At 32.6% G+C, this 14,221-nt stretch overlaps 1 protein-coding gene and 1 long non-coding RNA gene across 10 annotated transcripts in view; one reads left to right on the top strand and one right to left on the bottom strand.

Annotated features, from left to right (window-relative positions):
• LOC146997940 (uncharacterized) overlaps positions 1-14,221 on the top strand; it is a 188,426-nt gene that overhangs the window by 51,225 nt on the left and 122,980 nt on the right. For 3 of the 5 annotated variants that reach the window (XR_015040151.1, XM_085812663.1, XM_085812664.1), the window contains one exon: positions 10,196-10,258. The exons of the other annotated variants lie outside the window; for them this stretch is intronic. Coding sequence is in view for 2 of the 3 variants with exons in the window: in XM_085812663.1 (XP_085668789.1) it covers positions 10,198-10,258 (61 nt within the window). In the remaining variant the exon portion in view is untranslated. The remainder of the gene's footprint in view (positions 1-10,195; positions 10,259-14,221) is intronic. 5 annotated transcript variants of the gene reach the window in all.
• The window catches only part of LOC146997941 (uncharacterized), a 108,997-nt gene that overhangs the window by 41,729 nt on the left and 53,047 nt on the right, over positions 1-14,221 (bottom strand). Inside the window, exons 1-2 of one of the 5 annotated variants that reach the window (XR_015040160.1) lie at positions 2,450-3,164; positions 2,012-2,256 (exon numbers count right to left, since the gene is read on the bottom strand). The exons of 2 other annotated variants lie outside the window; for them this stretch is intronic. This is a non-coding gene — a long non-coding RNA (uncharacterized LOC146997941). Of the gene's footprint in view, positions 1-2,011; positions 2,425-2,449; positions 3,165-14,221 lie in introns of those variants that run through there. 2 more of the 5 variants (XR_015040158.1, XR_015040159.1) reach the window with 2 other exon arrangements.

Here is a 14,221-nt window from a genome sequence, read left to right as displayed (position 1 = left end):
ACAAAATCTACAGTGAAACACACCTAGGTATGTTCATTATCACAATTGAAAAATACATCAACAAAAACATTACACCACAATGCCACAACTGCCAACGCTTTAATCACTCATCAGACAATTGTTTCTTCTTACCTAGGTGTGTTAAATGCGCACAACAACATAAAACAACAGACTGCCCAACACAAGGTAAATTAGATAACCTCACATGCGCAAACTGCCAAAAAAATCATCCAGCTTCCTACCGCGGTTGCGAGAAATTCCCCAAAAACAGAAATACAAATAACTCACCAAAACACACTTTTACACAAAGCAATAGCACCCCAAATTTCACACAAGGCAGAACATACGCACAAGTCACTTCCAACAATACACAAGACACTAGAAACCAGACACCCAACACTACATCTAACGCGAACATTTTCACCGACATTTTCTCCACACTAAAAGAACTCAATAATATTTTCGGCCACAATAACATATTTAAATTCTTTTCTACTCTCAAAAATAACTTACACCAATTAAAAGCAGCAGATACACCCATGGAAAAACTATTAATTCTATTTACAATATGTGAGGAAGCCAACATCTTTAACTAAAAAAAAAAAAAAAAAAAAAAAAAAAAAACTCTTGAATTTATCGTTAACCTGTGATTAAAATACACCTGCTTGCATGAGACCCCTCAGCTCTATTTCCAAATTCCAACTTTTGCTCCCATTGGACATCACCACCCACATGACCTAAAGGTTTCAAGATTTCTCTCCGCCCATCGACGCCGCCCTCTATGCCTCAGCGCAGCGACTTTCAACCTAGGAGTTAGCCTCCGAATACTTCTCCCCAAGTGCAGGTATCGTCAAATTATCTTTCAACTGGACTGTATGTCATCTATTGCTTATCATTCACTCTGCCTACAGACCCATAATCACTCTGCCGAACAACTATGCTCACAAAGTTCGAAAAGTGACGCACCCTCGATCGGGATAGGACCCTTCCGTCCAGGCGCCCGTTGAAACGAACCTGCCGGTTCAAGGATGATACTAAGGCTATACTAAGGTTTCAAGGTTCTTTAATATACTAAGGTTAGGCCAGGAACGGAAAAAGCGTGCCATTGGTTGCTGGTAGTGACGTCACCCGGGAGACAGGACGCATCGGCCGACGCGTCTGCTACATGATTTTGGTAATGGAAAAAATGTAAACTAAAGCAAAATGATCATTTTATATGTGGTAGATACACCGGAAATACCGGGTATATACTTTCCGATTAAGTATTTTGTTAAAGAAAATGTTTATTTTATGCATAGAATTCGTACGAATGCTGAAAATAATTATAAACATTAAATTCTTTTCGTAAAGGGAAGCCTTAGAAAATGAAAAACGATATTTAAGTTAACTAAGGGAAATAAATATTGTAAAACAAGGTATTTTTCAATATTTTTTCGTAGTATTGTTTGCACTAAATAAATTTTGTTGAACAGAACACATGATGGCATAACTGCTAAGACCATGGTAAAAACATAATAAAAAAGTATTGTTCTATTTATTTTCATTGCTCATGCACTTTTTTTAATACAAATGAACTTTGACATTCCATGAGAAAGATATGATCGTGATTTTCAGTTTAATTTACATATCTCAAGCAAAAATATATATAAAAAGATTTGACTTAACAAATTCATATTTAAATACCATAAAATTGTACAAATTTCTTAATATCCGTCATTATACTTTTAAATAGTATACTTATCACATTCTTTTTAAAGTGAAAAGTCACTTCATACTGATTCACTTCAGGTTTTAGCAGAAGTGCATATTTTTTCAGTATAATCTAAAAGTACTCTTATAACCCCTTACACTCCCAAGATTTCTATATAACATTTATCCTGACGTGATTATTTGCTATAGTAAATAATCTTCGATATCGGCATCCTATTCTTCCTTCCATACATTAAAAATGGAACAATTAAAATACATTTTCTTAGACATATACGCATAATAATAATAATAATAAACTTGCCATACATCTTAGTTTCAGCCCACCAGCAGCTGAGCGGTAAAGTCGCTGAACACTGGTAGTTCGGTCCGAATCCCGCGAACGGGCTGGCTGCATGGGCGTTTTCGTGGTTTTCCTCATGTGTAATGTGTATACGAGCCAGTTTACCTGAGAAAGTCCTCCAAGAAGGCATCACACCTATTACGCAGATAGCCCTAGTGTGCTTTGCCATAATTAAATACACCACCACATCTTAGTTTCAATTCAGCCTGTACACAAATTAAATATTTTTAATTACTAATGTATTTTTATCAGGTTGTTTCTTAAAATACTTTTGTTATACTCAAAATATGTGTTCAATATTAAATTATTTTTCTTTCTCTTATAATTAAAAACAAGTTATATGGAATCAAAATTAAAACATATGCAGCAGTTAAATAACACTGAAGAGTATCTACTTACTCTTTCGCTATTTGTATTCTAGCATTATACACAGATTTGTTTTCCTTCAGAGTCAGCTATGTGTAAGTTCACTTAGTTATATCAATTAAATTACATCAGACATATGCATCAGTTAAACAACATTGAAGGAAATATGTTGCTCGCTCATCGATGTTTGCATCATAGTGTGGTCGAGAAATTGTTCTTTCTTCTGAAGCATGTATCAGTTTACTTAGTTCTCAATGCTTAACCCAGACATTGCTTCAATACATAGAATTACTTTTGGGATGTAAAGAAAGTAACCAAAACATGTGAATTAACTTGGATAAGCGAATTTATCAACTAATCATTCAGGTAGTCACTATTGGTAAACACGACACTGAGATTAAATATCTCGCTATAAGTCTCCTTCATAAAAGGAAAATTATGATAAAATGAATAGCACATATTCTGGCATTTTCGATGTTGAAATTATCTGCTCTTTTGCAGCGAATAGTCCATAACTTACGATCACTTGGAAAACGATGGTATGTGATGCCTTGACTTTTAGTTTTCCTTCTATAATTCTGACACAACGCTATAACACAACTTGCCATTTCCGACTAGGTATAAAAGCAAATTAACAACACAAATCAAATGTATCCCAGATCAAATGCAACGAATGTAAACAAACGCCGAGAACTAACGACTGTCACCCACATGACGTCATGCGCAGGTGGCATAATTTTCTCCCTGCACTACGCATCGCTCTTGGGCCCCCCCTGCTAAGGTTTAGAGGAGCCTTAGCTCATACTAGACTTTGTTGGATCTAGGTGCTATTCTTGCGATTATAAATTCTCTATATATTTTTCATTGTCTAATTTGATCTAATTTTCTAATTCTTTTTAAGATCTTTAATAGCTTTCTGTTTGATATATTTTTTGTATAATTTTCTAATTCTTTTTAAGATATTTAATCTTTAATATTTTTGTATTTGATATATTTTTTATAAATTTTCTAATTCCTTTTTCAGATATTTTATCTTTGTATTTGATATATTTTTTTATATAATTTTCTAATTCTTTTTCAGATATTTAAGCTTTAATATCTTCGTACATAAATATTTATTCTAACCTTACTAACATTTGTATATAATATCTTTGTATATAAATACTAATTTTTCTTACTAACTATTAACATTTGTATATAATATTTTTGTAAATAATATTTGTAATAAATACTTTTTTTCTTGCCATTAAAATTTTTGTATTGTAGTATATATATTGTAATTTACTTGTGTAATAAAAATAAAAATTTCTGAAATGGAGTCCGAGCCTTTCAGCTCCAGGTAATGTATATTTGCGTATTTATATTGTTTTATTTATTTTTTAGCACTTCACTCGGTTTGTCGGTACTACCAATGTCCCGGTTAAATCTTTGTTGATGAAAATTAAATTATCTGCATTAAGTTTTTCATAATAAACTGTAGTTAAATTCTTTTAATGTATTGCATCAGTCTATTCTATTGGTTATCTATTTAATTAAGTGTTAATATTTGTGTTTAATTTTTTACATCAGTAATTGTTACTTAACGAAAGTTCATCCACTCATTAGTATGTACATGATTATTAATTTTATTTTCATCGTATTTAAAAGTACAGTTGGCGTCGTTTGATTTGCGTAACGTTTGTCTAGAGCTATTTTGTTAACTATATATATCGTTGAGCATAGCAGCAGAATTCAATTAATTTACTATAAATATAACTATAAACGGATAAATCGATGCTTTCACAGTATATTAGGAAAAGGAAACAATTGGTTTAATCCTCTGTTTGAAACAACGCAGCAAATATAAAATTAGGGTGTGAAGTGCAGAATCGCCCACTTATTTGGCGCTTTTTACAAGAGTAAGAAAAACTGGATTTTTGTCAATTTCCTTTGACTTTTTTACATCAATGTGTACTTGAACAAAGGAAGATGCACATTGCCGATATTGTGCAATTCTCTGATGTTTTTTTAAGTGAAAATACGTCGATGTGTTACCGGATAGGGTAAATCATCTTTATATGTCACAAATTTCATTTACATGATCAGCGCAAACTGATGCAAAACGGTGATATACAATCTTTTCTAAATTTGAAAAACTGAGATTTTAGTTGGAAAATGAGCTAGACAAGTTAAGGTACTGCTAAAATGCAGCTTTGTATTAACAAAACACAGAATCACAATGAACAGTATTTCGATAGACTTGCTTTCGATCGAATTTCGGATCCTTTAAATTCGGTGATATCGGAAAAGCTGTGATAGAAGTGGCGGTACGCCTCAATGCCGTATAGGCTATCTATCTTGTCCGGAAAAGGTCTAATATTTTTTGCCGATTTGAATATTTTTTTTAAAGTTTGTTCAGCATATTGTGAATTTCAGAAATGTTGCATGAGTATATGAACACAAGATTCATGTAATGAGAAGTGCAGTGCATATGGATTGCTTTTGGAGCAAAAGCTTTAATCTGAGCTCCAATTCCCTTTTTTATCACGTTACCTGCTCCATCATAACTCATAGCTAATGTTGCTACCATCTAACCCGGATTTTGAAATTATTGAGATTATAGAATTATTATTGAGTGGACCTGTAATCTTAGCTAGTCTGAGAAAATGTAGGATGTCTTTCTTATCTAATATTTTTTGACTGTTCACAAATCATCTTGTACACCATCATAAAGTTTCCTTATTATTTGAAGTGACTTCATCAGTTATAATGGAATAAAAGTGAGCAATGGTATTGCTGTATGGGAAAAAAATTTCTTTACCTCTAGCACGCAAGGCTATTGGAAATTTTGAAGATAGGCCTTTTTTAAATATTTTTTTTATATAGCTGTTTACTTGAATTTTATGTGATTTATGTACGAAGAACAGGCTATTTGAGAATTAAAGGTAACACACAAAACATTAAAAGAATTCCCTTTGGGTGTAATATAAAATTTGAAATCTTTCAGCTTTTATTTTAATATTTTTAATTTTATATTTTTTTCTAAAGCACAAATGTGAATTACCCCAGAAGGGCTATTAGTTTCAAAATGGCATTTTGTGTCAAATCACTTTAAATGTCCGAAGCACTTTTCTAATTGTTGTCACCAAATATTATCACCCTGTATCATATTTCATGAAACTAAATAATGATAATTTGCATGAACATATGTATGTTTACGCATTGTTGAAAAACAATGTTGCCTATAGTCATTAAATTTTGGATAACATAGTCCTCCACCCGAACATATAGGCACTTGGAAGCCTGAATTTGGAATTAACATATTTTTATTATCTATTTTATACTTTGTAGAAATTTAACAAATTTTTGATTAAAAATCATAGTTTTAAAGTGAGCAGTGTAATTATTTTACATTTTGTAAAAATTTAACTAATTTTATATTGTAAACTGAAATTTAATAAAAGTAGTTAAATAAGAAATTAAAAGATCCAACTCAGTAAGTCAGAGCCGGAACAGCTAATGAAGGTTATGAGACTGTGATATTACTTTTGGTTTTGTGAAACGAAGGATTACTAGGATACTTTCAGATTGAAGTTCTGTAGAAACAAAAGTTTAAGTACCCTCCCCCTTTCTGAAGCTCTTTATTTGTTTATTGACTTTTGCTTATTAAAATGTCACTAAAGGAGATATGAGCAGAAAAACGTACATTCGGAGTTGCGATTCGTATGTTACGCTGTAAGAAAGAAACGTAGTGCCAGAGTGTCACTATGGTAAATAAATGTATTGAAAGTAAAAGTGTTATTTTCTGTAATGTGTGTGGTGTTATTTTATTGTAATATATAGCTATTCATGAGAAATAGAATAATTCAATTCAAGTGTGTTTGGTGAATTGAATTATTCTATTTCTCGTCAATAGCTATATATCGCAATAAAATAACACCACACACACATTACAGAAAATAACACTTTTACTTTCAATACATTTATTTTCCATGGCGACAGTCTAGCGCTAGCTTTCTTTCTTACAGAGTAACATATGATTCGCAACTCCGAATGTGTACAACAAGAATCAAGTTTATCGAAAATATATTTCAGCGGCGATTCTAGTGGCGCATGCGCTATTAGACAAGATTCTGCTCTGTCGCCAAGTATTTCTCAGCTAATACAAAACAAAGCCACTGTACTGAAGATAACACAGTTCAGTGAAAGAGTCTCTAAATGTCAATTACATTTAATGTTGCTGACGCAGACTCATTTTGCGTAGGATGCATATTCATAAATCGTTTCAGATGAACATACACTTGTTCGTGGTGATTAGAGAACCTTTCTTCTAGTAATGAAAAGGCTAATTTATAATTAGAGTCAACTATGGATATTGACTGAACAATACGATTAGCATCTCCTCTTAGCGCAGATTTTAAGTACTGTAATTTGACCACATCTGTTAAATTAGGATTTGAATCAACACTGGCTAAAAAATATCTTTAAGTGAAAGCTACTCGTGTAAGTTACCCGAAAACGTTGGCAAAATAATTTTGGATAATTTAACATTGACCTAAGCATTCGTGAAAACCAAAGGTTCCTATTCAATTTCTTTGGAAAGCTTAGCTAATTTACGATTTAATTCGACTTCTACATCTAAGACAATATCGTCAATCTCTTCTTTCTCTTTTACATAAGCATCAATACAATCAAAAGTCTTTAATCCGGACTTGTCAGGACTTTCAGCGATTCCAGATTATCGGTTTTCCCGGATTATAGATCATCAGTTTAAATCTGGTAAAATGGCATGCATAAATTATAAAATTAAAAATATAAAACCGTAATTTATGAAATAAAGAGCAATTATGATCTAAAGGGTATCAAAATTTACAAAAAAATCTTAATATTTATTTGTTTACTTTATTAAACATTTCTTTCAACAAGCACATGCGTAAAGCATACATTAAGCATAGTCGAAATTAGAAAATTGCAACCAGAAAACTATTTGATGTGTACTTGTGATATTTATAATGACAAGGAATTTGATTTAAATCATATCAAAGAGGGAGCAAATCGAGATGAAATACTACATTTAATAAGGAATTATAAGCCGATTAAAATAAAAACATCTGCCATGAAGATGAGGATAGTGCTGAGAGATCAATTTCCAGTTCATTGCTCGCCGTGACGTCCCCCCCCCCCCGCAGAGCAGCTTGAAATTGATAAACAGATTTTGGAATGGTTAGAGAAACAAAGGATATGCCTTTATCCATTTTTTGCAGCAATTCCACTTTTTGTTTGATGGACATCGAAACATGCTTTCCCTTTGTAGATTCTTTGCAGCTCCAGTATCGGAAATTGTGTTTGACATAATCGAAAGTTCCAACTTACTTTTATTAAATTGCTCTAATAGTCTAAAAGAAAATAATAAGCCGTATCCAATTAGAAGATTAAGGAACAACACAATCTGCAACATTAACTGAAATAGATTATTTTAGCTTAGCTTATACCGTCCGTTATACATTAAACGCGCATGCGTAAACGTATTATGCATATGCGTAAACGCATGCGCGGAAAATTTGTAGCTTTGAGGTCCGGATTATGGATGTCCGGATTAAAGACTTTTGACTGCACTTTCTTCAATACATAACCCGAACAAAGAATCGAAATTGGAATTTATCTTTGTCTCGAACACTTTAAACTTATTCTTCAGCACTTCCAAATCACTTCTTTGGATATTTTTGTCGGCAACGTTTTGTTTTAACTTTGTTTTCAATGTATGTTTTTTCGCTGATATCTCCTTTAGTGACCTTTTAATTACCAAAAGTCAATAAACAAATAAAGAGCTTCAGAAAGAGGGATGGTACTTACTTTTTTGTTTCTACAGAACTTCAATCTGAAAGTATCCTATGTAATTCTTCATTTCACAAAACCGAAAGTAATATCACAGTCTCATAAACTTCATTAGCTGTTCCGGCTCTGACCGCCTAAACAATTAATTAAACAATGTTGAACAATTTAATTAATTGTAACAAATTGCCTCAGGCTCTTTTATAAGTATTAGTTTATGTTTTATAAAAATTTAGCAAATTTTTGATTAAGAAACATATTTTTAAGGCAAGCAGTGTAATTAATAAAACATTTGTATTTTAAGTGTGCAAGACAGTCTGTCTGAAATTGTAGCTTTTAAATACTTTTAGTCCAAAGTAGCATTAGCCCAAACATCTAATGATTGTCTGTAAATGAAAAAAATTGCCCGTTTGGACCTAATTTTTATCCTATAAAATCTGAGATTGTTTTCATTATTTATTTGAGGGGTACTGAACCCAAGGTTTGCATAACTTTTCAACCACAAGGTTTGTGCTTACATTATTTTCTTATTTTTTATAAAAAGTTTTAGAAAAGTATTTAAAATAAATGGATCTTATATCGAGTTAAAGAAAGTGCTTACAGATTGTATTTTTTAAATAAGCTAATTATCTTTAAGATAAATGCTATTATTTTTTTATGATGACAATAATAGGAAAATAAGGGGAATAAAGTCTCCTGAATATTTCTTTTTGCAGAGTTATTTATATTAAAATAAATTTCATAATCCTTAATTTTATTTGAATGAATTTCACATATTTCATAAAAAAACAGATGCATATTTGTATCCTATAAAATAATTTGTTAAAATTCTACAGGATATTTGAGTGGGCTTCCCAGACACTGTTATTTCATAAAATAACAAGCAAATATTTATATTGTATACATCAATGCCTTTAAAGATTACGTTATTTCATGTAATTGTAAGATACCTGTTTAAGTATTTATTCCATGCTAAAAGAAATTATTTGTAAATTAGGTGATATTAATTTCTTTAAAAGTAATTCATGGGTTCAGTGCAAATTGCATTTTATTTTATAGAAGAAATTTTGTTTCACAAACTTTTTGCATACACAAAGCTTTCGGTCGAAGGCTTCTTAGTATTTTTCGGTTTCGGCACGAAAATCGCCTACAGGTCGGCAGATAGTGTGGCTGGATACGAGGTTTTTATTTATGAACCTCACGCTGTAACATCTTTCTCTATTGATTGCTATTTCCCTACTGCCAGTTGCCGCATTCATTCGAAACCATTTCGTATTTATCAAAATCTGACAAGAATATTCTGCGTGTCGTGATTTGGAAAGCCATCTTTCAATACAAAATAATCCGTAGATACACCTAGAAGATTAAAGGTGCCATTTAGTTGTTTAGTTATCGATGAAATGGTTTCATTTCATGGTTCTTGGACTATAGTTTAAGCCTAATTTTCTATCACGAATGAGGCCCACCAGTGGCCGAGCGGTGGAGTCACCGAACGCTGGTAGTCGGTCCGAGGTTCGAATCCCAGGAACGGGCTGGGCGTTTTCGTGGTTTTCCCCATGTGTAACGTGTATACAAGCCAGTTTCCCTTAGAAAGTGCTCCACAAAGGCACAGGCGGATAGCCCTTGAGGCTTTGTCATAATCACACACAATCATGAATGATGCCTTTTCTTTGTCAAAATTTTATTGCAAATTTTTCATCTCTGGCAATTTCTAAATAGATAGATTCGATGCACTTTTAAAAAGTTTAAAAAGTATACCAGTATTTCAGTGGTAAATTAAAATTTAGAGCTATCTAAATTTATGTGCAGTCATAATTCACTTGCATTTAGAAGTATCTAAATTTATGTGATGTCAATTTATGATTTAAATGGATGTGTGTGCCAAGTTTGGTGCTTTTATGCATGTACTGTCACTGTGGTTTATTATGGTCTCGGTAATAAAATTGTACGTATTTTTGTTTATTATAGGAATGCGAAGCGCCCAAGAAGAGGATGTGAGCAAACAAGCCCTGTGGATGTGGAGGCTGAGAGGTAAGATACCAATTTTTTCTCTTGGCTTCTTTTTTTTGTTATTGTTGCTTCTTTGTCTTTGAGTATGGTAGTAAAGTCATGCTGCGATAATGATGTTAATGTCACACTGCGACTTTTGTATAACTTCACAAAGTGACATAAATTTAATTGCTTTAAAGCAGCGGTTCTCAACCTTTTGACTAACACATACCATCTAAACAAAAATTTAAAAACCTTAGTACAACCAGTATAATTATTGTACATTTTATAATACTTATTCAGTTTCTCAATATAAATAGAAAAAATAAATGTTTTGCCATTTGCACAAGCTATTGGCTATCTGTATTAAATAGGCACACATAAAAAATATTAATTAAGAATTGGTTACCATTTTAATTATCAAAATTTAAGTTATATACTTAAATTTAGTGTAAAATTTGGGCCTGTTTAAGAGAGATCAATTTCTTTGTCTGGCCTTATTTCACTTAGCTTTAAGTGTGATCCACTTTTAATTTTATTCTGTATTTATTTTTCAAATAAAACATGGAAGAAAATCCTTGTTCACACAAATAGGTTGTGCGAAAAGGCAATAAAAATTTAGCTTTATTTGAAATGCCTTTAAATTCTTTTTTTCGGTGTAGCCAAAAGTTGTTATTTATGAAATCTTCAGTGGAAGTGCAATCACAGGAATTTTCTAACAATTGTTCTTTTTTTCTTCATAGAATTTTTGAACTTTGTTTCTTTGCCTACCACCTATTTTTTATCTTGTGTACCACCTGTTGAGAATTGCTGCTTTAAAGATCTGTGTGGGTGTCGCACAGTGTTACATTAGTTTAATCAGTATAATGTCGCAATAGCAGTATTTCAGACATCTCCTCCAGTAAAACTGATAACAGCAGAAAAGCGTTTTATTGATCCAGTAAGAAGTTACTCTTCCAGTTATTAAAATCTTACTGGAATCTTTGGAATTTTTTAATTATTGAATATAGTCATCACAATCATATCAGATTTCCTCAGTGATTATTGTTATATCTCATTGTATTGAAATTATATAACAGATGCGTTTATGATTCATTTACATTTTTATGTAAAACTTTGCTCTCATAAATTGCTATAAAACTATATGCTCATAGTTTTTGTGTATCACTTTTGTGTACTTGCGTGTATTGCTATAAAACATATGCTAATAGTTTTTGTGCAAATAAAACTTACATTTCTTCATTCAAATATTTAGTATAGCCAATAACTACAGTGAGCATAGTTATGTGAATGAAATTAAGCATATAAAACAATTTGTTTTCCAATAAATGTAAGAAAGTTTTAAATAGCAAATTTTCTAGTGTATAAGACGCACTTTTTTTCTTTGAAAATAAGTCGGGAAAAAAAGGAGGTGCATCTTGTATGTCGATACTCAGTTTTTGATTGCATTAATTTCTGGAAATTTCCTCTTTTTTTGGAGTTATGTGATTTTTTTCTTGTTTCCTTGCGATGTGTGGGAATATTACAGTTACGGAGAGCTTAGTAAATGTGCATCTGGCATGAAAACTGCAATTTTTGCGAACGACTTTTAAGTGTGGGAAATTTCAACTGTTTGGTGTTTCTTAAGTTTGTTGGCAAATTATGGTTCAAAAACAATGTTGAAATTGCTGTAACAAAGCATGCAAGCTGGATGCAGGCTTCAAATTTTGAGGTTACACCATCAAGAAGAAGGGGAAGGCCTAACATTTGGAAAGTTTGTGAATGGGTCAAAGCATCTTGGGATGCTGTGAAAACAGAGGCAGAGGTTAAATCATGTATGAAGTGTGGCATTATTAATACACTGGATGGTACAGAGGACAATCTGTTGTATGAGGACTCGAATGCTGATTTAGGAGAGGTTTCAAGTGACTTTTCATTTAGCTATGGTGATGAGTGTTTAGGTTTTGATGAAGAAAATTAAAAGCTCTTCCCCAGATGAATTGTGGGTATAAAGTATTACTTTGTATTTATATTTAAAATACTGTAAATTCATTATAATGAAATGTGTATAAAAAAAGGGGGATGTGCCTTATGCGCCTGCAAATACGGTAATAAAGATATAAAAATATCCATTCACTTAAGAGAAACTTAAATTCATTTCCTGCAAAAATTTTAAAAGATCCTTTTAATATATTTAATGCAGCCTTTTCTTAATTAATAAGAAGTTAATATTGTTAATAACATATTTTATTTATATCGGCAATTCTGTCAATGTATACATGTTTTTCGAATGGCCTTTCATCGAATTTTACAAAATATGACTCGTATTCATAATATAAGTTTACAATGTCTCCTTCAGCCTCATGAAATTAAACAAAATATGCATTATTATTATAAAAAATTATAATGCTATTATATGCATTGAGATGAGCAGTGACTGGCAAGAGTTTTAAAGCTATTTATTAAATTTTAAATTACTTTAAAATTGAAAGAAAGCTCCAAATTTTTAAATAGGTACTAAACATTTTGATGATTGTTTGATTTACTATTTTGAAGCTTTATTATTTATCATTTATACTTTTATTATTTTTGAAACTCGGACGCTTCCAAACATATGAATTTATAATACTTACAATTCAGTAAAAACAAATACAAACTTAAAATTTTAGATTCTAAGCTTTCAAGACAGCTTCTGTACACAAAAGTACTCGCTGTTATACACTCATGTCCATAAATTAAGGATAATGCAAAATCAGGCAAAGGAAAAGTTAGAAGCAAAACAAATTTGACTTATTTGTAAAGCTTATTTATTAAACAAAAGGTAAAGAGCAAAAACAGATGCTATATGTTTGATATTATTAAAAAAATTAGCGATTTTTTTTCTCCCTGGAGCAAATTACCAAAAAAAAAAAAAAAACTTATTTACAAAAAACCAATATTACATGGTTGGTTTGATTGTTAATACATTGTATGTCTCCCAGACGATGCAATACAGTCCGTACAACGCCTAGGCATCTGAGTATCAAATTATCGATCTGATCTTGGGGGATATTACATCACTCAAAAAGCAATGCACTCCGAAGTTCCGGTAGACATGTAGAAGGAGGTTGACGGGCTGCAACTCGTCGGCCAAGCATGTCCCACACGTGTTCTACTGGTTCAAGTCTGGTGAGAATGCTGGCCAGTCTGTACGGGTGATATCCTCCGATTGAAGGCATTCGCTTACGATATTTGCACGGTGAGGACTGGCGTTGTCATCCATAAACAAATTGTGTGCCCATGGCACCCCGAAACAAATGTACATGTTGTTCCAGAATGACGTCCCGATAGATATGGCTTGTCATGATTCCAATTTGAACATGAAGGTCAGTTCTTGAACCCAGAATAATTCCACCCCAAACGAGCACTCCTACACCACCGTAACGGTGTCGTTCAATGATGCTTTCTTGGTGGTAACGAATACCTGGAGCTCTCCATATGAAAGTCCGGCGAGAATCAGACTGCAAGCTAAACCTGGACTCGTCGGAAAACATCACACAAGCCCACTGTTGCGGTGTCCACAGTGCATGCTCTCTACTCCAGGCTAACCGCAGGCGACAGCGAGTTGCAGTAAGTGGAACGCATCTGACAGGTCTACGAACATATAAACCAATCTGCCCTAAGCGTCTGTACACGGTCTGCCTTGAAATTGTCGTACCAGTGGCTGAAGAGAGCTGACGAGGCAGGTCTCAGGCTGTGCTCCACCTGTTTGTTTTGGCAGTAACTGCCAAATACCGGTCCTTATTCGGCGCTGTAACTCTGGGGCGACCTGTGCTGTAACGTCTACTCACATTACCATCATCTCCAGTATCGGAAATTGTGTTTGACATAATCGAAAGTTCCAACTTACTTTTATTAAATTGCTCTAATAGTCTAAAAGAAAATAATAGGCCGTATCCAATTAGAAGATTAAGGAACAACACAATCTGCAACATTAACTGAAATAGATTATTTTAGCTTAGCTTATACCGTCCGTTATACATTAAA

Source organism: Stegodyphus dumicola, chromosome 3 (genome assembly GCF_044657685.1).
Source record: "Stegodyphus dumicola isolate Sdum_Otavi_A_Nest chromosome 3, ASM4465768v1".
NCBI lineage: Eukaryota > Metazoa > Arthropoda > Arachnida > Araneae > Eresidae > Stegodyphus > Stegodyphus dumicola.
Note: the sequence above shows the minus strand (reverse complement) of the source record. Positions and strands in the feature narration are given on the sequence as shown.